At 44.5% G+C, this 24,425-nt stretch overlaps 1 protein-coding gene across 7 annotated transcripts in view; it reads right to left on the bottom strand.

Annotated features, from left to right (window-relative positions):
* The window catches only part of TMTC1 (transmembrane O-mannosyltransferase targeting cadherins 1), a 209,701-nt gene that overhangs the window by 169,673 nt on the left and 15,603 nt on the right, over nucleotides 1-24,425 (bottom strand). For 4 of the 7 annotated variants that reach the window (XM_042849886.2, XM_042849889.2, XM_042849892.2 and 1 more), the window contains exons 2-5: nucleotides 17,742-17,919; nucleotides 15,890-15,963; nucleotides 14,669-14,845; nucleotides 12,403-12,609 (exon numbers count right to left, since the gene is read on the bottom strand). The exons of 1 other annotated variant lie outside the window; for it this stretch is intronic. In XM_042849886.2, the coding sequence (XP_042705820.2) occupies nucleotides 12,403-12,609; nucleotides 14,669-14,845; nucleotides 15,890-15,963; nucleotides 17,742-17,919 (636 nt within the window). The remainder of the gene's footprint in view (nucleotides 1-12,402; nucleotides 12,610-14,668; nucleotides 14,846-15,889; nucleotides 15,964-17,741; nucleotides 17,920-24,425) is intronic. 2 more of the 7 variants (XM_005308731.5, XM_008164207.4) reach the window with 2 other exon arrangements.

Below are 24,425 nucleotides of genomic sequence, written 5' to 3'. Positions count from 1 at the left end.
AAACAGTGGAAGAGAGTGAAGCATCAAGCCTCAGCGTATGTCTACACTACCCGCCGGATTGGCAGGCAGCGATCGATCCAGCGGGGATCCATTTATCGCGTCTAGACTAGACGCGATAAATGGACCCCCGAGCGCTCTCCCGTCGACTCCTGCACTCCAGCGCCGCAAGAGGCGGAGGCAGAGTCGATGGGAGAGCAGCAGCAGTCGACTCACTGCAGTGTCTAGGTCTAAGTATGTCGACTTCAGCTACGTATTCACATAGCTGAAGTTGCGTAACTTAGATCAATCCTCCCCCCTAGTGTAGACCAGGCCTATGATTGTAAGATCTTTACTAAGGCTCTGATTCAGTCAGAGACTTAGCAAATGCCTTTTTCCCTGCAATTGTATCTCTGGGCTGCTGTGCGCCAGGCTGGGGACAAGCATCAAAACTGAGAGCAAAGCGTCTGTCTGTCCTGGGCTCTCAATAAACACCCCTCCCCCTATACCCAGGCAGCTGGGAGGAGGAAGCTGCCTGATTCAAAAGCAGAAGGGACAAGAGCCTGGCCTGGGGGAATAGATTGGGACAAAGGGCCTGGGGAAAGCAGGGGAGTGGGAATCTAAGTCTGGGGCTGGCTGTGCAAAGAAATTAGAACTGGGAGTGAAACCAGGGTGGGGACAGACAGACCAGATGAAGAACAAGGGGAGAGACTGGGAATGTCTGGGACCAGGAACCAGTGGGGCGGGGAGAAGGAAGACAGATCTGATGATGAGCCGAGTGCAAGAGAAGAATTGGGACTAGCTTGGCAAAGAGCCAGAGACAAAGAGGCAGGGGGCACACAAATTGGAGAAGAAGCTCAGAGAGGGAGACTGGGACTGAGAGCCAGTGGGGATGGGGAACGTGTCTAAGGCATAGAAATGACTGGAGAGTAGGCGGGTGACGAGAGACAAATCAGAGGAGCAGCTGTCTGGGCAAGGAGACTGAGACGGAGGGTGGGGGGGGATGGACAAACGAATGGGTGTGAAGTCTGGAGGGATCAGACTATGACCTGCTGGGCAGGGCAGTTAAGACTGGAATGAAAAATCTTGAGAAGTGGAGAATAAGATTGGCTAAGTGAGGAGAATGGGAGCTCATTAAGTGAGCATCATACATCTCATGGACTGAATGAGGCAGGGGTCCTGTGGAATAAATAGTATGTGACTGTGTAATTAACACTGTACCATAATGTTAGGGTGACCAGACATCAAGTGTGAAAAATTGGGATGGGGGTGAGGGGTAACAGGAGCCTATATAAGAAAAAAAACCCGAAAATCGGGACTGTCCCTATAAAATCGGGACATCTGATCACCCTACATAATGTGTACACACAAGAGGGCCAAATTAAGGTTGTATCGTCAACCTCATTTCTGGCATTTCCTAACTTTGGACTGCTGATGTTGCAACTTTAATAGTATTCTTTTAATGCACTTGTTTTGTCTAAAATATCTCATCTTCATACTGAAAATGCTGAAACAAAGTGACACTGAAACAAAAAAAAAATTGCTTATCTAGGTTTCCAGACATTAGTATTATTTTTGCCAAACTTTATTTAGCAATCAATTATTTCATTATTAGTTGTACTGAAGTAGCAACTAAAGGCTCCAAAGATTGACACCCATTGTTCTATATACTGTACATTCAGATAGCAAGACAGAAGAAATTAGTCTTAAAAAACACAAGACAAATGGTGGGAGAAAGAAATAATTATATTATTCCCACTTTACAGAGCAGGAACTGAGGTAAAAAGATTAAGTGACTTGTCCAAGTCACACAGAGCGTCTGTGGCAGTGCCCGCAATTGAGTCCGGCTTTCAGAGTCCCAATCCTACACTTTAATCATAAAATCATCCTCCATCTCATCTTTCTAGACTATAGTAATGCTCAATCCTTTCTATTGTCTCAGCATAACAAGGATAAAAACAGACACCATTTTTTGAAGGGCAAAAAAATGAGAACTAGATTCAGATGTTATTCCTAGTGCACCATTCCTTCCTGAATATGGACTATAAAAAGACAGATCAGGTGCGAGTGTCAGCAGCCAGGGTCAGAGAAGAGATTCACATAGAGATTGTTTTCCCAATAAGATGCCTCTCACTGAGGGAGGTTGAACCTGACTCAGAGCCTGAGTAAGTGCCTGGCAAGCCAGGGTATAAATCACCAATGCACTAAGTCACCGTGTGGACTCCGTTATTGCACTAAAAGTTCTGCAGTGCTCTTCAGCCTATTGCTATTTCAAACAGCAGTAGGTCAAAACACAGAACGCTTGGTGAGTGGTAGCGGGGTCCGCACGGCCAGTTAGCGTGCAGCAAGCTACTGCACTATAGATTTACACCCCAGTTTGCTGTGCGCTATATCTCCATGTAGGCAAGCCCTCAGCAGTCACTAAAATGGAAAGAAGAGCAGTGCTACTGCAACCTAGCTACTGTAAAAGGATTACATAACACAACAGGGGAAACATGTCATGATTTCAAGGCTAACTGCACTTCTGACCTCTCCTGATCTCTGAGGGCATCCCCCTTCTGGTCTTGGCCCTCAAACCATCACCTCTCCTGGGGTGGAATCATGCGATTCTCCCACTCTCAGACAGGGTCTAGGTCTGCAGTCCCCTATGATCAACTGTGATTACCTAAGCAGGCCTGACTTACCTTCAGTGCCTGCAGTTCTGCTCCATCTGGGAGCAATGACAGTGATAAACAGTAATCAAACAGCCTCTCTTAAGCAAAGTATTATTTATTTAGAGTCAAACCATCCAGGAGAAAACAGATCGCAAAACAATACACCAGTGTATATGTATGGTCGCCTCTCCCTGAGGCTTACCATTCCCTGGGTCTGGTGAAGGGAGACAAACTCTCTCTGCAGAGCCCCTCTCTGGGTCAAACTGGCTTTTTAATTGTTGAACGTCCTTTTGATCGCTAGCTCGTACCCTGGCAAAACAGCTGTGTCACTTTGGGCTGGGGCCTAGAAATTGTTCTGTAATTGATTCCCCCTTCTCTCCCAAGTGTTTGCTCAGATGTTTCTTATCTAGATCCATCATGTTGCTTTTCTTCTTGTTTTTCATGCAGCCCTCCTATTAAACTGGAGCAGTACATTTCATACAGTAACTTCATCTCGCTGACCAGGTCATATACAGTATTCATAAAATTATCTCATTACTCAGATTACATAGCAGCTCCATGTCCATCACAATGTATAAAAGTGTTGAAGCCAAGTATAGGGCAGAGGCACAATTTACTTTTATACAGCTGTCCCTGAGCCCCACGTAACTTTACAGACAGCGGGCTAAAATGAACAACAGCCGTTGTATACTATGACCCTGCTCCTGCAAAGCATTTAACACATGCAAAACTTGGCTCACATGAATAATTCAATTGACTTCAGTGGGACTATTGAAGGGAGCAAAGTTATGAGTGTTCATAAGTGTTTGGCAGGTTCAATATCTATGTTGTTTTTTCAGTTTTATTTTCTTATATTAAAATATCCTGTATTAGGATATAAATCAGTTACTGCGATAGGCCTCACTCCCAGAATTTGATCCACATGGACTAGGAAAACAGTGGTTATCTGGGCCTATAAAAAGTTAAAATTTGAACCCAACAACCTTGACAGGGTCTCTTTAAACTGTCTAGGTATTTTTGTAGTTAAACATCCACAAAAATATCATATAATCACTGTAGCAAGGGCACTAGGAACAAGTTATTATGAATAACACTCTGGCAACACCTCTCCCAAATGTATTCACTTAAGAGCTAGGATCTTTGCTTCATACAAGGTTGTTATTATTCCCATAACTTACAGTTATGGCAGATAGGTATTTCACAAGAAAAGCTGAATCTTGAAGCCTCAATTATAGAAAAATATGCAGCTGTATAGCTACTTATGTACATGTAGTTACATACTTTCCATATCATTTTCATTTCCCTCCTCTGCTATTTTGTTGTTGCATGGGCAAAAACCCAAAATGCTTTAGAGGGTAGAGTCACACATTTGGGTTTTTCTTTTTACTTGTATGCTGGGCACCAAAAACAATGAACACTTTAAATAAAAAAGCACAGTGTATAGTGCATCTCATCATGTAAACCAGTGTTTCTCAAACTGGGGTCGTCACTTGTGTAGGGAAAGCCCCTGGTGGGCCGGGCTGGTTTGTTTACCTGCCCCGTCCACAGGTCCGGCCGATCACGGCTCCCGCTGACTGCGGTTCGCTGCTCCAGGCCAGTGGGAGCTGCTGGAAGCGGCGCGGGCCGAGGGACTTACTGGCCGCCACTTCCAGCAGTCCCTATTAGCCTGCAGCTATGAACTGCGGACGGGGCAGGTAAACAAACCGTCCTGGCCCGCTGGGGCTTTCCCTACACAAGCGGCGACCCCAGTTTGAGAAACACTGATGTAAATTAAAATAACCAAATCCCATTTGCTCCCAACTGAACTCAATGGAATTGGGGGGAGGGAGGAGGGCAGGGAGGGGAGAACTATAAAACCTATATAACTTTATATAAAAGGGAGCCTAGCAGTAATTATATTCCAAGCACTTTCATAATCACTATTCATTGATCAATATGGGCTATTTTATGGTCCCATCTGTTTGTGCTAAAACATGACAGTCAGACGTTCTAATGCAAACCTTGCTATAAAATTGCTTTCTGACATAAAGGAATTTCATTTTTAAAGAAATTCAAAAAATTGCAAGAGCAGTTTAAAAAAATGCCTGGAAATAAAACATTTCATTCTGTTCAATCTTATACAAAATTTTCCCAACTTTTTCAATTCATGAAAAATTCAGAAAAGTTTTGGTTTTGGTTCAGTCTGAACCATTCCCCCCCCCCCCCCCCCGCCCCACTACCACCACCACCCCAATTTCTGGAATTGCCAGCAAACTGAAAAATCACTTATTCTCACAGCTCTAATTGCAACACTGGTTTTCAATGCAAGTAATAAAATAGTGAATAGTAAGTGAGGTTTCTATTTTTCAAAATGAATGTAAGCAAGAATTTTATGTTTAAGTAGAAACATGTTATAGTCTTATTTGAGATGAACTATGGCTACATATGAACTGCAAAGAGAAATACCACTTTTGTACCTAATTAGGAAAGGCCAAAATAACCACAAGCAACTGATACACCTTTACGTGCACTGTCACTGGTTTCCCTCTCCCTTCCTTCTTTGCTGCATGCTGGAGATCGGCATCTGTTTGAATTGAAACAGAATCTGCAAGCTTCATTGGGCTATAAAGGAAAATACAGTATGACCTCATCATACTTTTCTTGATAGGTTGGATTGCTGATTGATACACTAACACTGCCTGGTATACACAATACACTAAAGCCTGTTCCCAGTTTGCTTACATGGTACCGCAAGAGCGAACAACACTGCTGACAATTTATTTATTAGCTCAAATGCATCTCTGGAGTAATCAAATTGACTTAATTGAATTTGGACCCGTCTTTTTTGTTCCTGGATCCCCCAGCACTGAGACGTGAGCTAAAGCACACACATTCAGCAACTCTAAATGAACACTATCTGTCTGATCCTAAGTTTGACCAACCTTGGAGCACAGAGGTGCCGGGAATATGAACTGCCAAGCCTAGAGGTTCATAGCTCCTGCACGGCCTCCCGGCCAGCAGCTACCACTCTGCAGGAGCCCAGCTCTGAAGGCAGAGCCGCCACCAGCAGCAGCGCAGATGTAAGGGTGGCATGGTATGTTCTCCAGCCACCCACAGCAGCATGTACAAGGAAGACTTTCTGAGCCCAGCCATACATCACCTGACCACTATACCCGCCGGAAGGGGGCGACCCAGGGACTGGCCCACTGGCTCCGCAAGGGTAAGCCCTACTGCCTGTGCCTCTCTGCCAGGCTGGCAGCTCTGGGCGGTATTGCCCGCCCTCCACCCAGCTGGCTGGGCAGGGCTCTAGCCCCAGGCTCGCCGGCACTCACCTCCACTCCGGCAGCCCAGGCCCACCAGTTTGCAGCACTTGGACAGCACCCCCACCTCCCAACCATGGCACCCTCAGCGGTCACCTAACCCTAAGGCCAGTACTGGGCATGGAATGTATTTTAGGGGGCGGGACGGGGAGCGGGAAAAGCTTTGGTGGGGGGGAACAAACTTACTGCGCACATTCAGAGCTGGGCAGCTGGAGAGCAGTGGCTGCTGGCCGGGTGCCCAGCTCTGAAGGCAGCACCGATGCCAGCAGCAGTGTAGAAGAAAGGGTGGCAATGCCATGCCATATCACCCGTACTGGGCACTCAGCCAGCAGCCGCCATTCTCCACTCTGCCTTCAGAGCTGGGCGGCCAGAGAGCAGTGGCTGCTGACTGGGTGCCCGAGGGGGGGGGAGGGAGGGGAGAAGCATAAACTATTACAGACACAAAGAAGGGGAGCACGATCAAATAAGTTTTAAAACCACTGAGATAGATGAAGAGAGGAGCAAATGAAGATAAAGAGAATCTATTCTCTTTATGTGCTGAGATTTACATAACTACCTCTAGTTATTGCTAATTATACTTTTGCTCATAAATTTCACCACTAAAATTTTTCAGTCAGCTCTATCAGTAATATATATGATAAAGCTATTAATAGAAAGTTGACTGATGTACATTTAATTACAGTACACAATAAGCAGTGCAAAGCTGTTTTATTCCATGAAAGGGCCATCACTAACTAGAAACCTAGCCCATTTTGAAGAATAAATTAAAAATAACTTCAGGTGCCACATCTATGCCCAATTCCCCTTGATTGTTGTGAAAAAACACAAAAATTGTCTTTTCCTTCTCCCTGTTGTTGTGTGAAAGACCCATTCAAACCAAAGCAGACAATGACTATGCAAGAGAAACAATGGAACTGGCTATATGCTAAGTGCTGTCAAAAGCACAATGTTAATTTATTCCTCAAATCTTTTTAAATTATAACAGGGATTTTCAATGTTTTCCACAGTGTAGACAACATTTTAATACACTGTCTCATGGACACCTCCCAAGTCATGGTCATGAAATGTACCTATGGCAACTAAAGAAAAATTGCTTATATGGAGAAGTATTTCATGTATTTTATCTGCATTTTAATGGGATTTAGCAACTGGAAACAAGAAAGAGAAAGGCTGGTACCATGTGACTGGCCAGCTCTCTAGCAAATGCTAGACACAGACATCCCAAATTGTACAGCGCACCATGCAGAAGTGGGGAGGAACACAAAAAGTCTGACCCTCCTTGCTTTGAATGTGGTGCAGTCATTAACTCCAGTGCATAGTCAATGCAAAGTGGATGTAAATGTTGTCATTCTGATTTAGCAACATTTTACACTCACTTTGCACTGGTGTAAAATTAACAAAGGTGCAAGGCAAGAGAGAATCAGGCCTTTAGTATACCAAACTGCCCATGTAGGACAACTGAATATAGCTGGTGTCACAGGCAAACGAGCCTCTTCTTCATGTAACGTGTCAAAGTGACATGGAGGGGGAAAGCTCACGATTAGGTGTGTACCGGTGTATTAGGGGAATGGGGGAATTCATAATAAAATATTAGGATATATTGAATCAAAGTAGCTTACACTGACCACTCCAGTGCATTCTCCCGAAGTTCTTAGATAATAGATCTACCACACAAATGCATACTATAAGGCTTTCAGCTACCGGGCTGGCTGTACCATGAGCAGCAGACAACTGGCCATCCTCCGTGGTCAAAACTGTGCATCAGCTCCTGAGAGCTTTACACACAGCCGGCTAAAAAGGGAAGCTGGCAAGGGTCACGCAATCATAGCTGTTTTTCCATTAAAAATGGTTATGTACATAGAGCTTGATTCATTATGCACAGAAATACTTTAAACACTCAAAAGGGCAGCTGAGGGAAACTGATGCTAATTAACATACTGGACAGATTCCCTCTGCATCCATTCTCTATGTAGAGCACCACCGCTTGACTTTTGCAGCTGCCCCTGCAGAGAAAGAGAAAAATAGAGGCTTCCCCCATATGGAAGGGAAAAATGTTCCAAAAAGGATGTTTTGGGGGAGGGGAGAGGTAGTTGAAGTTCAAGAAAGGTTGAAGCAAAAGAGAAAGACAGAACACAGGGAATAAAGAAATGAGGAAACACAGCAAAACAGAGGAGAGAGAAATAAAGAAGAAATAAATCTATCTGGTTTCTTACATTGGTGGCTTTCACCATAGTATTTGACAGAGAAAGGATGAAATAGACAAACACAGATGGAGAAGACAGACCAAAAGAAAAAAAAAGGAGAAAACAGAGGACAGAAAGAGTGGAGGTCCCAAGACAGGATATCGGACTGTGTATTTGGGCAGCCCATCAGCCTGCCGTATCATAAGACATTATGGTCACCTGTGCTTAGTAAGCAACAGAGGGTCCTGTGGCACCTTTAAGACTAACAGAAGTATTGGGAGCATAAGCTTTCGTGGGTAAGAACCCCACTTCTTGCATCTGAAGAAGTGGGGTTCTTACCCATGAAAGCTTATGCTCCCAATACTTCTGTTAGTCTTAAAGGTGCCACAGGACCCTCTGTTGCTTTTTACAGATTCAGACTAAGACGGCTGCCCCTCTGATACTTGTGCTTACTAGTTGTTCTAGACCTTTTGGGATGCAGCAAAAAAACTAAATTTATAAACCAATTTTGAAGGCAGTTTCTCACCACCACCATTTTCTGTCCCTTAAAGCACCTGGCACTTGGCCAATATTTACCCTCATCTTTACCAAAAATCCTGGAGTCTTCCTCAAAGTTCTATTTTCCTGCAACTCCTCTGCTCTAGAGATGGCCAGATCAGAAATAGCAGAGACTGGCCAACTGCACTAATTTATTTTGTGGTTTTATCACATGAAAGATCAATGCTAAGCGAAACTGGGATGCAGTGCATTTCCACTTGAGAGAAGGAAGAAATTAACTAGTTTCCATAAATGCAAGATTACCAAACCCTCACCCCCTTTAAAGCAAAACACAACCACAGGCAAATTCACATTGTCAAGGTAGACCATCAGGACTCTGTATCAACCTGCATCCTATAAGTTCTCTAGTATGGGACCATTTACCCTATTGATTATGACACAGAGGTACCATGGACTGTCATATTAATGATTTGCATATAATAGCCTGTACTTACAGTGGATATTGACACAACACTCAAGAAAAAAAAGTCAATGATGCTTAATGAACTGGCTAATAAGGGATGCCCAACGAGAGAACAGTATCCTCTCTTACAGGCTTCAGAAACCGCTATATGGAATCAGTTCTGCCCTAAATACAGATCGGTTGCAAGTGTCAGCAAACTGTTTAGTGACTGAAGGACTGGGAGAGAGAATTTCTAGCTAGTTTAGGGAGGCAAAACATATAAAAGCCAGCAGTGACTCCACAAAACTTTCTCCAGGAAATGGTCCGCATAGGACTTCCATCCCAACCCCTCATCACTTCTAGTCAGCAGGGTTTCACATTCCAGGTGTATCGCACAGTATTGTGAGACTTTAATAATTCATCTTCATTCTGCTATTGTCCTTCACACAACACTATCAATTATTTAATTTCAGGTACACAAGCTTTCTCCTGCAAGTGAATCAGTCAAGTGGCTGAGTGTGTGTGTTGGGTCATGATTCTTCACATGTTGTTAGGGGCTACATTCAAAGGGTCAGATCCTCAGCCAGGGGAAAAATCAGCATCGCTCCACTGACTTCAGTGGAGCTAAATCAATTTACGCCAGTTGATAATCTGGATCAGCGTAGGGTACAAATTAAAGTGACCTGTAATTTTGTTAATGTGGACAAAATATATTTGTATTGAATTCTCAAAGCAGGAAAGGATTAAAGGGGCATGCCATACAAAAATTATTTTAAAATGTATCCTCCTCCCCAGAAGTCCAGATATGTGAGTTGTGGCTCTATCATAATGCCTCTGAGTGTAAACTAGGGAGCCAGAACATTCTAGGCAACCTGGTGGCAAGTGGGGTGGAAAGATAGTTTTAAAATAATGTATTTGTTGAATGCGCCTTTAGTTCTTTACCTCTGTAGCATAAAACAAATGGAAAAATACATTAATGTTATCCATTAATTAAAATTACATATACATTAATTAAATTAATGAATTAATTGTAGGTGTTTTGCAGCACAGATTGTGTCTTACTAAGTGTTTACCCCATAGGGATTCCGGATTCTGACTGGGGTCTCTAGGCACTATTACACCAGAAATATATAGAATACCAAAAAAAGAGAGACATTTACAGATCGTCTTCAAATAATAAAACACTCAAGTAATCCAGGCAGAGTATTTTGGGGCAATTATAGCTGGACATAAATAGTATTAGAAGGCACAAGATCAAAGACAAAGACTGGTCACCTGACCTGACAATACTTCCCCCGCCCCCCTTATGGTCATATACCCTGGAATCTATTTTTGCTATTAAGACATGGAAGTTTCAAATAAATATAAACATAGTTGTGGACTATACAGTTAATGAGCACTGCTGACATGATTTACATATTGCTGACAGCCAAACATAAGTCTCCATTAGTGTCCTGTTTTCTGGGACCATTTCATAATTATGAAATATTTCTTGCACACAAGTTGCCAAAAGGACTTAGATGGCATATGATCTGATGTAGGAACTGTCTGCTGGAAGAGTCTGGCTGGCCCTTGCTGGTCTAAGTACTACCAAAAAGCCTTACCTGTGTCTCAAGCTTTTGGGCACTATTTCAAAAACAGCCTAACTCCCATTGACTTTGGATGGCACTCGGGTGACTAGGTCACCGAGTCTCTTTGAAAATTTTATCCTTTATTTAAAAAGCATAAATTGCTAATTATTTTTCCTTTTATTTTAAAACCCAGAGAATATTTTGCAGTTAAAGCAAGAATCACAACATACTGCTTCTAAAAGCAGCTGCTTTTTATAGCAGACTTTTTTTAAAAGCCAATCTGCCTTAGAAGATTGCAATTAAAAGGTACTGCAGAAGTCATCATCTGTTCAGTTTGGGGAAAAAGAAAAAAAAACACTTCAAACAATTGTATTCAGGAAAAAAACTCCTTTCAAAAGTAAACCACTGCCTGGCTCTCTAATTATTCAGATTTTCAGCTTTGGAGTTTCATGTGCCTGAAAATAAACATTACTACATTACCTCATTTGCATTATTCTTAAAACCAATGATGCAGCATGTAATAACATCAGAAAAAACTATGGCTAGGCAGGATCAGTATCCTACTAAGGAGGAAAAGCCATTAAACAAGTTTCTAAATGCTATTAGAGACTGGAACATTTAGAAAATGACACACTTAAGTATTTAAGAGAGAATGTTGAGATGCATCTTGCTATACCCTCTTACTGACTGACTGCCATTCAAAGGATGTCAGACTCTGGCCCTAGGTCAGAGTGTGGTTCAGTCTTAAAGAGGCTGCTTGGCTTGCAGAAGGGGTCCATTGGGAGTGCACTGACTACCTCACTTAGTGCTGGATATAAAACTGTTCAATCATTCCACCACCCCTGCTTTCTCCATGTATCATTAGGCTTGGAAGGATTAGATTTTTAATTGTTAAATTTCTGTAAAGGTTGATTTCACCATACACAGACACAAACCATTGAAAAAATATTTCAGCTGGCAATAATCAAAATTTACAGACAGGCTAAGTAAGAAAAATGCTGCTTGGGAAATTATTAGCCTTTGATTTAAGGATATTTTGTACATGTGACGTTGACAATTTGTGTTTTAATGGTTCAACTACTTGAATCTCAACATCTACTGCTCATTACATAATTATTGTCTGACCCTTGCCCCCATAATTTCCTCAAATTGTGAAAATTTAAGTAGATACATTTTTAAATGCTTACAAATAAAACTGATATTACTTTTTGAAATTATAAAAAATAAAAATAGAATTCTGCCAAGCTTATATATAATCTTGGGCACAAGGCAGGGCAAAAATTGGAAGTTAATATTTAGATTGTTTATATATGGCAGCTCTGCTCCAAACTATGCACCTGTGCTCACCACCAGGTTTTAGAGGTAAAAGGATCTGTGCCTCCCCTCTCAAACCATCATCACAACCCCATCTTCTACCTCTGGAAGAGGAAGGGGAGGATAAGAAACACAAGGAAGCACTCCATTCCACCAGATAAGATGGCGGAGGGACAAAGCCCTCTCTCTAATGCCTGGCCTTCTCTAAAAATACCGATTCTTCTCAGCTGTGAAATGACATCAATCCTTTCTTCTTCTCAAGCAGCAGAAATGTACTCGTTTAATCCGTCCTGGCCCCTCACCCTGTTTTTATCTCACTCAACAATTATACTAGTTTTTTTTTTTTTAAATAAAAACGTTTAAAGAAAGTAAAGTGATTCTTGTCATTAAAATATACAAAGATATAAAACAACCTGTTGAGAAAAAAAGAAAAAAAAATCAGAACCACTTGTGGTTGTATAGTACCTAAGAATAGCCCACATGGCTTTGTTTGAGACAGAAAGGCTGCTGCTCCGTTGCTCTTCAGGTGATGCAGGGTGGCATGAGTTCCAGGTCCCTTTGTGAGCAAACCGGTGCTTCCCATTCTCCCTGCTGGATGGAGGAATCTGCAGCGAAGCAGATGGAGAAGCCGCAGGCTGCCGTGCGAACCTCTGATGCACCCCTCCATTTCTCCTAATTACTCATTGAATTGAGAAGCACAAGGGGGGGGTAAGAGGGGGGAAAGAGGCCTTTTAAGATATGGTTCTTTTGTTTCATGTTTACTTCATTAAAAAAAAAGGAGTATTGGAAAGTTATCCCGAACTGCTATCTTAATACAATAAATGACATTTCCTTCAGTTCTCCATGCAAAGATCTGACATTTACTTCACTGCTACTGGGCATGATGGAGGGCAGAATAAATGGATTCTTGGCTATTGTACAAACTACAGTATTAAAAATATGTAAAAGAACCTCACAGTATATTATTAGTCTAATCTTTCTTACAGACCTCAAGAGGGCTTACAGTGGTGAGAATGATGGGGAGTCAGGAGGGAGAAATTGCATAGTATATTTCATTAGACAATTCTCCTTTGTGGCAGCTCACTTGTTAAAAAAAAAGAAAGAAAGACGGTCTGGTTCAAACAAACAGGGGGTGCGGGAAGGAGTCTCAGCAGCACTTGGCTGCAGGTTCTTTCCTATCCCTTAAAACCAAGCAAACACAAAGACAAAATTCTGAGCACCATAAACAGCTACACTAGTGCACAATAAATTAGAATGACTATTGAAATGCAACACATCTGGGCCACAGAGCCTCTCATTACCGTAAGGTCTCTGGCCCAGGCATGACCATTATTTAATGTCACTGAAGCAAGGAAACAGAATGTTCAGAGACTGCTGGAACATGAACCCAAGGAAAAGAGCGATATAAAATAAGTGCATGGGTGTTCTCCTGAATAATTAAAGATTCCTGCTACCCTTAACCACAGAGTTCCTGCAACTCCACACAATCCATTGTAAATGTACGCATTACAAGCATTCTCACGGCCAACCCCAAAGAAGTCCATAGCTTGCCACTGGCAGACCATTTGTGAAGTTATGTATTAGAATCAAGACAGAAGAAATACCCTAGTGATGTATCATAGCTTACCACTGATTAGTACTACTTGTGGGGGGAGGGATTGTTTTCATAGGACCATATCTAAGTCCCGTTAAAGTCAATGGAAAGAGATAAAATATGAGAGAGGGGACAAGGATGTAGAAAGTGTAAAAACACTGAATGTTTGGGGGAGAGATGGATGTAACAGGCTCTACATGTTGTTAGTGCCTATCAAAAAGAGAAAAACTTAACACTATAAGTAAGGAGCCATATAGCTATCGGCAGAACTAAGACTGTGATAAGTCCCCTTGAATGGATTTGATTTTTCTGAACTAAGTGTTGATAACTGCTGAATTCTCCAGCTGTGGAATTCTTGAGCCACCCAAAAACAGATGAAAAAAATATTTCCATATTTAACAAATTTAGATTTACAGAGGGGAAAAAAGAAAAAAAACATTTAAAGATATTGCTTGAGGGCTCAGAAGAGTCCCGATGTAAGCATCATTCATGTTACAAATAAAATATTAAGAAATAAATGAACAAATCTGATTTTATTACTAAATATGATATAAAACAACTTCACATGTCATCACATTTTGAACAAACAGTTATGGGGTTTTAGTTTGCTGCTACTGCAGAAATTAAGCCAATAAGTTTTAAAAACCATTGATACCACTAGTCAAAATTCACACAAAAATAAAAATCAAACCCTTTCAAAGTTAGCTATAACTGAGTTGTGTTTCTGTAGATCATTTCTTCACCCTTTGCTAGCTGTCCACCCAGCAACAGGATCAAGCAAAACATAAAATAAAATATAGGATGAAATCCTAGCTCTACTGGAGTCAATGGGAGTTTCCCATTAACTTCAATGGGGACAGAATTCCATCCATCATACTGTATATAATAATAATAATAAATGGAGATATTCTATCTCCTAAAACCGAAAGGAACCCTGAAAGGTCATTGAGTCCAGCCCCCTGCCTTCACTAGCAGGAGTAAGTACTGATTTTGCCCCAGATCCCCCCTAAAGAATTGAACTCACAACCCTGGGTTTAGCAGGCCAATGCTCAAACCACTGAGCTATCTCTCTCCACCCACCTACCCATTATGCACATAAAAGTTGTCAAGGTTTGAATAATATATTAAGTTACTTACAGTGTAAGTCTATTGTAGGACAGGAAAAGCAAGTCATAAACCAAGCACACACCAAACACAGTGACTCCAGTTTCCTTCACCAGCATTGCACAGGTCCCAAGAAATAAACTAAGCAGCAAGAAGAATGGAGAGGCAGTGGGAGGGAAATGTTCCCCAACATAAAAATGATCCACACTCCTGCAAAATAGATTTGATGTAGAGATTTTAATTTAAGTTATTTTCATATTTATTAATTAGTTCATTAAACGTTTTCCAAGAGCATGTCCATCATTTTTAAAACATTAAAATATTCTCAATAACCATGGACCCAGTGCTGCGAACACATACTTGGGTGAGCACTCCCATTAATTTCAGTGAAATGACTGTGAGTAAGGATCTGCAGCAACTGGCTACTACACAATAGCAGATTTAAAGGTAGCCATCCTGCAGCAAAACAACTTCAGGAGCAGACTTCAAAGAGAAACTGCTGAGCTTCAGTTCATTTGCAAATTTGACACCATCAGCTCAGGGTTAAACAAAGACTGTGAATGGCTAGCCAACTACAAAAGCAGTTTCTCCTCCCTTGGTGTTCACACCTAAACTGCTAGAAGAGGGCCTCATCCTCCCGGATTGAACTAACCTCATTATCTCTAGACTGATTCTTGCCTGCATACACCTCTACCTCGCTATAACGCAACCCGATATAGCACGAATTTGGATATAACGCGGTAAAGCAGCGTTCCGGGGGGGCAGGACTGCACACTCCGGTGAATCAAAGCAAGCTCGATTTAACGCAGTTTCACCTATAACGCGGTAAGATTTTTTGGCTCCCGAGGACAGCGTTATATCGAGGTAGAGGTGTATTTATACCTGCCTCTGGATATTTCCACTATATTAATCTGACAAAGTGGGTATTCACCCACGAAAGCTTATGCTCCAATACATCTGTTAGTCTATAAGGTGCCACAGGACTCTTTGTCGCCTTTTACAGATCCAGACTAACACGGCTACCCCTCTGATACATATATTTATTAATATCCCTGCAAGTTGTGTGCATGACTGAAAGAAGGGTTCAAAAGCACTTTTACACAGAGTGAGTGACTTAAAAAACAGCATGGGTTGAGAGGACTTGCTTTGTCAATTTTTAATAAAATTGAATAGTTAGGATTTTATATGGATTCCTTCCCCCCCAAAAAACTCATGTCTCAACATCTCATAACATTTAATATTAAATATCCATACCTATTATAGGAGAGAAAAGCCAACAGAAACAGTAGACAGGCTAAGACATCCGCTCTGCCTACAATACCTGTTACCTAAGAGGAAAAAAAGAAGAAACATGAAAATTACACTTTAAAAAAAACCTTTAGAGACTGTTTCAATGACCCATACCAATTGCCTTTGCTTTATGGGTTTTTCCCCTCCTTTCTTTCTGTCTCTCTCTTCTTCCCCACATCCTGGCACCCTAATCAGTAGGAATTTGGGTATTTTTCTAATATAGATATAGAGTAATTAAGCTATTTTGTGTAACAACAACAATATACGGACTGACTAAAACCAAAGTTAAATTATTTTAACAAGCATTTATAGAAACAGCTCAGAAAATAAAAACATAACTGTGGTTGGGATTTTTATGAAATAATTAAAATGGGGATCAAAAAGAGAAATGTATGCCTGATTCACTAAACTGTGAAGTTTAATCATAGTCTTTAATACTGTGAGAACTGATTTTAGATAAGAATCCTCCCCAAAGACTAAAAGTCACTCCTACAATAAGAAAGCTTATTACTCAAATGTTAGTTAATAATCAGTTCAGACAGACAATAAATTGCAACTGCTAACTTAGTACATATGAGAGTTTTTCAGACTCTAATTGGCAAGTTTCTTTATAATTATTCAAATTACAAAATATTTCAGCATTCCACTTAATAAAGATTCAGAAACTGCACATAAAGGAAATTAAAGGCCCTTTGAAGCTTTTGCTGTTTTAAGATAACTTAATTATGTAATCTTCAATGCTTTGGCATTTGCTTTAAACTCCCCAAATTCTGATCTAGACAAGAGTAAATTCAAAGCCAGCCTCCTCTAAAACCTCGCTTATATTATAAAGCAGCATTATGTAAAGGAGCCTGGCTGATTAGCTTACAGAGACAACACAAGGGGTAACTGTAAAGCTCATGGCTCTTTTGTTATTAAGGCACTCTCGCCTCAAAAGTTCTCAGCACTGGCAGTCATTTCACTCTCACTAGTTTACAATAGGTCATAACAACAAAATACAATGCTGACAATATCTTAACTAGACATACACTTGTTGTCTACCTGGAAACAGAAGAAATTGCATCCCCATTTGAAAGAAAACACACAACTATTTTATCTACATGGGAATTAAAATAGCCGTCATTTTAAAACAAGGTATCTATATATTTTGATATCTTGCATTTTCCTGTGATTAGTAGAAAAGCAACATAAGCTTATATACTGCAACTTTGCCATGAAGTATACTCAAAGAAGCTTTTTTCCTAGATTAAAAAAAATCCATAGTTTCTAATTAAGAGCTATGTGAGTAAATTCATGGGTCAATATAGACCTACGACCTGTATCAGCATTTTTCTATTATCTTGTCCAGAATGCACACCAAGTTACATTATGAATTACAGGGGCCCTTTTCTGTTTAGAAATTAAAGACTCTGTAAAAAAGATTTAAGAAACAGAACAATGTCTCAGCAGGACAGATGCCTCACAAAGTTTTCTGGTTTTGAGAGATGGTGGGGATCCACATTTTCTTCAATCGAAACATTGTGTAATTATTTTTAGCATTGCTGGTTAGGATGGCTAATTGGAATTGCAGCTAATATGAAGTGGAAAGACAGCAAGTACGAAGTTTATTCTTAATGTATGTTATTATTTTGAATGCAAAAGGTTTGAGGTTCTTTAGTTTGTTTTTCATTTTTGTTATTTTACTGTTGACTCTTCAAAGCAAGCACCACATTGAATCACAGCAAATGGTATGTTTTGTATTAAAGGTTTATTTTTTAAAAAAGTTATAAACATGTATTTCTTTTAGGTACTATCTCAGTTTTACATATGTACTTACAGCCTCACTGTGAATAGGATGCACAGCAAAGAAGAGAGCCGTGACAAAAGCCAGTCGACCATCCTTGAATACAGCTTTGTCACAAGTATACATCAGGACAAGAGTCACTAGACAGTGTAAAATAACATTCACTGCATGGAAATAGAATGGGTTCATACCAGCCAACAATATGTTTAGCCTGTAAGAAAACAAAACAGAACCATAATAAATATAATTGGGCCATGGAATCCTTGCAATGGCAGAACATCATTCACGCACATTAAAACCAGATGAAATACGTAATTTAGAGTATAGGCTGTTAAATTAATTAGGGTAAAATTGCTCAGAACATCTGGTTAATCTTGATAAAAAGAAACCACTCCCTGCTGCAGCCTCCTCCCACCACTGCCTTTTGAAATGTGTGGCTGAATTTGGCAAGTTTCACTGCAAATGAAGTAAGAGGCTAACAACACAGACTTGAGCTAAGCATCTCATAGATCGATGCTTTACATGCTTACCCCAGGGTAAATCGTGCACTTCAACATGAAAGCTGTGACATTTGTGCCCCTTCAACACTGACACTTTCCACAGAAGTCTAAGCTATGTGATAGGGTTTTTTTCCTCCAAAAAATCAGTTACTCACCTTTCTGTAACTGTTGTTCTTCGAGATGTGTTGCTCATATCAATTCCAGTTAGGTGTATGCGTGTGCCACGTTCACGGATGTTGGAAACTTTTTCCCTAGCAGCTACCCGTCAGGCCGGCTGGGGAGCCCCCTGGAGTGGCGTCGATATGGCGCTCTATATAAGACCCTGCCGGCCCGACCCCCCTTCAGTTCCTTCTTGCCGGCTACTCCGACAGAGGGAAAGGTGGGGGGGAAATGGAATAGATATGAGTAACACATCTCGAAGAACAACAGTTACAGAAAGGTGAGTAACTGTTTTTTCTTCTTCGAGTGCTTGCTCATATCAATTCCAGTTAGATGACTCCCAAGCCTTACCTCAGACTGAAGAATCGCTCTGCCAAAGGCCGCATCATCACGAGAGTGCTGGACGATGGCGCAGTGGAACATGAAGGTGTGCACTGAGGCCCACGTGGCAGCCCTGCAGATTTCCTGGAGGGGAATGTTTGCCAGAAAGGACGCTGACGATGCCTGAGCTCTCGTGGAGTGAGCCATGACAACAGGTGGAGGGAGATTTGCCAACTTGTACCAGGTACGGATACACAAGGTGATCCATGAAGATATCCGTTGGGAGGAGACCGGTGCGCCTTTCATCCACTCCGCGATGGCAATAAACAACTGGGTTGTCTTACGGAATGGCTTTGTTCGGTCTATATAGAAGGCAAGCACCCTCCTAATATCCAGCAAATGGAGGCGCTGTTCCCAAATGTCGAGGTGTGGTTTTGAGTAAAAAACCAGTAGAAAAATGTCCTGACTTACATGGAAGCAGGACACCACTTTTGGCAGGAAATCTGGGTGAGGTCTCAGCTGAACTTTATCTTTATGGAATATGGTATAAGGCGGTTCACATGTGAGAGCCCGTAGCTCGGACACCCGCCGTGCCGAAGTGATGGCCACTAGGAAGGCGACCTTCCAGGAAAGATAGAGGAGTGAGCAGGAAGCCAGCAGCTCGAAAGGCGGGCCCATAAGGCAGGAAAGAACCAAGTTAAGGTCCCATGTAGGCACGGGCTGCTTCGCTGGAGGATGGATTTTTTCCAAGCCTTTGAGGAAACGCCACACGACTGGTTGTGCAAACACCGAGCGTCCGGCCGCTCCTGTGTGGAACGCAGAAATGGCTGCGAGGTGAACTTTAAGGGATCCAAAAGCTAGGTGCTGGTCCTTAAAAACATCAGGTAGTCTAGGATACTCAGGATTGAAGCCTGGAGCGGGAGCACCTGCTGCTGAGCGCACCAGCTGGAAAACCTTTTCCATTTAGCTTCGTAAGTAAGTGTAGTCGAAGGCTTACGACTTTCCAGGAGCACCCACCTTACCGAGTCCGAACAGGCACGCTCAGCCTGGTTCAACCACGGATCCTCCAGACCGTGAAGTGGAGCAACTGAAGGTCTGGGTGTAGGAGACGACCGTGGTTCTGCAAGATGAGGTCGGGGCTGAGAGGCAGACGCAGGGGAACCTGAATTGACAGGTCCAGCAGGATAGGGTACCAACACAGATGTCCGCCTTGTCCCAGCGGACCTTGAGGAGCACCTTGTGGACCAGCGGAAATGGCAGGAAGGCGTAAGGTAGTTGGTTCGATGATGTGATCAGGAAGGCGACTGCGATCGAGCCCGGGCTGTGACCCCGGAAGGAGCAGAAGGCTGGGCACTGCCTGTTGGTCCGTGAAGCGAACAAGTCGATTCGGGGAAACCCCCAGATGTGGAAAACAGAATGAATGATGTTCGGGCGAAGCGACCATTCGTGCGTGAGAAAACACCTGCTCAAGTTGTCTTCCAGTACGTTCTGGACACCTGGCAGGTATGAGGCTTGAAGGGTGATGGAGTGCGCTAAACAGAATTCCCACAGAAGAAGGGCTTCTTGGCAGTGCGACAATGACTGGGCTCCATCCTGTTTGTTCAGATAGGACTGCTACACAATGGTCTTGTAAGCGGGGAAGGAACACTTGGCACGCAAGGCGAATCGCCCTGAGCTCCTTGATATTGATGTGCAAGGACAGCTCATTTTCGTGCCATAGGCCCTGCGTTGTCAGGCTCCTGAGGTGGGCCCCCCCATTCCAGTGCAGATGCGTCTGTAACCAGGGTCAGGGTGGGTTGAGGGGGATGGAACAGGACCCCGGCACCCACCATACGGGGATCCAGCCACCAACGCAGGGAGTCGAGTGTGCGGCTTGGGACTGTGAACACCATATCTAGATTGTCGCAGCCTGGTCGATATACCGATGCTAGCCACGTCTGGAGAGGCCTGATCTTAGCCTGACATGTTGCACCACGTAGGTGCAGGATGCCACGTGGCCCAGCAACCTGAGACACTGCCTCGCTGTGGTGGTGGGAAACCTGCAGATGTTGGTGATTATGTTTGCTAGAGCCAGGCGCCAGGAGGAAAGCCCGTGCTTGGTTTGTGTCCAGGACTGCCCCAATGAACTCTATTGTCTGGGTAGGGGAGAGGACAGATTTGCTGACATTCAGCATGATGCCCAAGCGACTGAACGTGTCCATGACCAGCTGCACTTAAGACCGAACTTGTTGGTGAGATTAGCCCTGTATAAGCCAGTCGTCGAGGTACGGGAAGACGTGCACGTGATGTCAGCGAAGAAAAGCTGCCACGACCGCCATGCACTTGGTGAAGACGTGAGGGGCTGTGCACAAGCCGAATGGGAGGGCTGTGAACTGATAGTGCGTCTTGTTCACCACGAAACGGAGAAAACGTCTGTGGGGTGGGGTAATTGAATGTGAAAAGTAAGCTTCTTTCATATCGAGGGCGGCATACCAGTCTCCCGGGTCCCGTGAGGGGATAATTGTGGCCAAGGAGACCACGCAGAACTTCAGGTTGACGATGTACTTGTTGAGCTCCCTGAGGTCCAAGATGGGCCTTAGGCCTCCTTTTGCCTTGGGGATGAGGAAGCAGCGGGAGTAGAACCCCTTGCCCCTGAGCTCTCGAGGCACTTCCTCCACTGCCCCTAGGGCAAGGAGGGTTTGTACCTCCTGGATAAGGAGTTGCTCATGAGAAGGGTCCCTGAAGAGGGATGGGGAAGGGGGATGGGAGGGTGAGGTGGAATGTAAATGGATAGAATATCCCGCCTCTACCATGCGGAGGACCCAATGGTCCGATGTAATAAAGGACCAGGCATATTAGAAACTGGATAGATGGTTCAGAAAAGGATAACTGTCCGGGATGTGAGCTGTTAGTCCGTCCTCGACCGTATCTTCAAAATGGATGCTTAGGACCCGGAGGTAGCTTGGATTGCCCTTGACCCTGCCGGAGGAGTTGCGGGGGGGAGGGCGGGGACATAATGGTCTACATCGAGGGTACCGGCTTCTCCAACGGGAGAAGTCCTGCCTGGGTCTAAGTGGGAAGGGGCGTTGTTGGGTGGTCTGGTTGTTGGGGTTTAAACAGCTTCCTTTGAGTAGCTAGGGTATGCATGCCCAAAGATTTAATAGTATTTCTTGTGTCTTTCAGGGTATGCAGGCAGGAATCGGTTTGCTCTGCAAACAGGCCCTAGCCATCAAAGGGGAGACCTTGTATGGTGTGTTGCACCTCAGACGGAAGACCCGATGACTGGAGCCAGGCGTTTCGATGCTTGGCGATGCCAGAGTGCGTGCAGCTGTGTCCGCGGCATTGGGGGAACCCTGAAGGGAGGTTCGAGCTACCAACTTGCCCTCCTCGACAATGGCCCCCAGTTCTGTACGAGCCTCCGCTGGAAGAAAGTCTTGGAACTTAAGGACCGCAGACCACGAGTTGAAATTGTATCTAGTGAGGATCGCCAGCTGGTTCGCGATCCATAGCAAAAGGCCACCAGTAGAATAAACTTTTCTTCCAAAAAGGTCCAGCCGCTTGGCGTCCTTTGATTTTGGGGCGGGCCCTTGTTGGCCTTGTCTCTCTTTTGCGTTCACTGCAACTACCACAAGCAAACATGGGGCGGGGGGGGTAAAAAGGTATTTGTATCCCCTGGTGGGGACAAAGTACTTTCTTTCCACCCCTTTGGCTGTGGGGGGGGGATGGAGGCTGGAGTTTGCCAGAGAGCTTTGGCATTGGTTTGGATGGTTTTGTTCATGGGGAGGGCCACCCTGGAAGGTCCTTCTGGGCCTAAGATGTCCACCATAGGATTCTCCTCCTCCACAACCTCCTCAACTTGGAGGTTCATATTTAGGGCTACGCGCCTAAGTAGTTCTTGCAAGACTCTAAAGTCCATGGGGGGTGGGCCAGACATGGACATGCCAGCCACGGCCTCATCAGGGGAAGACGAGGACGACGCAACCGGGGGAGTCAGATCGGAAGTAGCCCCTTGGTCTGCTGTGGCCAGATCTTCCTGGGCGCCTGGGGTAGCTTCTACCACAGAGGCTGACTCCACGGGTTGCTCCGAGTCTGGAGGAGGGTGGCTGAGGGTCGCCTGAGGAGGCTGGGTGCCTGATCGTGTTGACGGGCGGGCAACGGAACGGGCACCCTGGGCTTGATAATATGCCCAGGGGTTCCAAAATTGCCACTGGGGTTGCCAGTGGGACGCTGAGGGGTCATGACCAAGACTTCCCGTGCTCGACTGGGGAATGTCCGAAGCCCCTGAAGCTCTCCCCAATCTACTGGAAGGGGATTGGGAGCGTAATGGTGAAGGGGGAGCAGTGCATGAATGGAGCGAGGGGGGCACCCAGTCCCTTGACAGATGAGGGTTGTACGGTGATCGGGGTCGTAATGTTGACCGTGATCACAACCGGTGCCGCTATGGAGACAGGTGCCACGCCAGGGAGCGGTGCCACGGTGGATACCGGTGCCACGCCAGTGAGTGATGCTGCGATGGAGAGCGGTGCCATGAAGAGGATCAGCAATGAGTTGTGGGTCGGTGCTGTGGTGACAGCCGGCATGGGGATCGGTGCCCCAAGGTTGCCGAGCGCAATCTGGACCTCAAACGGGACCATGTTCTGGCAGTGAATGGCGACCTCGAGCGTGAGCAGCTCCGAAGGTCGGGGCTACGGGACCAGCGCCGTGAGTCTAACCGGTGTCATGAGTCAGACCGGAATGTGGAGCAGTGCGGGACTCCGAACAACGCCGGGACTCAGAGCGGCCTGGAGATGCTGGTCTGGGAGCTGACAGTCCGAACATTGCCGGTTTACCCATAGACGGTACCGGGACTTGGGCCGGAGACAGTGCTTGAATTGGAGACACCGGTGCCGTCATTTCGATGAGCCCTCTGGCGGCCTCGAAGGTATCTGGAGTGGAAGGCAGTGTAACCTCCTCCACTTGTAAGGTCCCTTGTGGCACGGGACTGGCTTGAGCAGACCAGGGCCTAGCAGCTTTGTCAGGTTTAGAGGCCTGGTACGAAGTTTGCTCAGTTGGGGCCGCAGCGACCGCTTTGGGCCCAATGGAGAGTCCTCCCAAGGCTTGCTTTTTTCGAGCGACCAGGGAGTGGGAGCAGTGCCGGGGTGGACGCCTTTGGGGCCCCAGAGATCGTCAGTCCCAAGGCGGGTGCGGGATCTTCTGCGGTGCCATGGCCAGTACCACTGGGGGAGCACTGCACACCGAGACGCTTGGTCCCACGTCTTGGGAGGGCCGCAATGCGGACTCTATGAGGAATTGCTTGAGACAGATTTCCCTCTCTTTTCTTGTTCGGGGCTTGAACGCTTTGCAGATCTTACACTTGCCTGATAGGCCCCCCCCAGACACCTAAGGCAGGATCACCCGTGGGCATGGGCTTGTTACAAGATCTGCAGGGTTTGAAACCCTGGGCCGAAATGCCCCAGAGCCCCACAGGGTAGTCGTTGAAGGGCAGAACTGCCCCCAACTACTAAACTACACTTAACACTAAGGTAACTTTCAACAATTAACTAACAAAGGTAACTACTAAGATAAGAGAAAGCTAGGGATTAGTGGAACACTTGATAACAAGAGACCACTGTTCCAACAACCGTCAGGGGCGGTAAGAAGGAACTGAAGGGGGATCAGGCTGGCAGGATCTTATTTAGAGCGCCATATCGGCGCCACTCCAGGGGGCTCCCCAGCCTGCCCGATGGGTAACTGCTAGGGAAAAGTTTCCCACATCCGT

Source organism: Chrysemys picta, chromosome 1 (genome assembly GCF_011386835.1).
Source record: "Chrysemys picta bellii isolate R12L10 chromosome 1, ASM1138683v2, whole genome shotgun sequence".
Classification (NCBI taxonomy): domain Eukaryota; kingdom Metazoa; phylum Chordata; order Testudines; family Emydidae; genus Chrysemys; species Chrysemys picta.
Note: the sequence above shows the minus strand (reverse complement) of the source record. Positions and strands in the feature narration are given on the sequence as shown.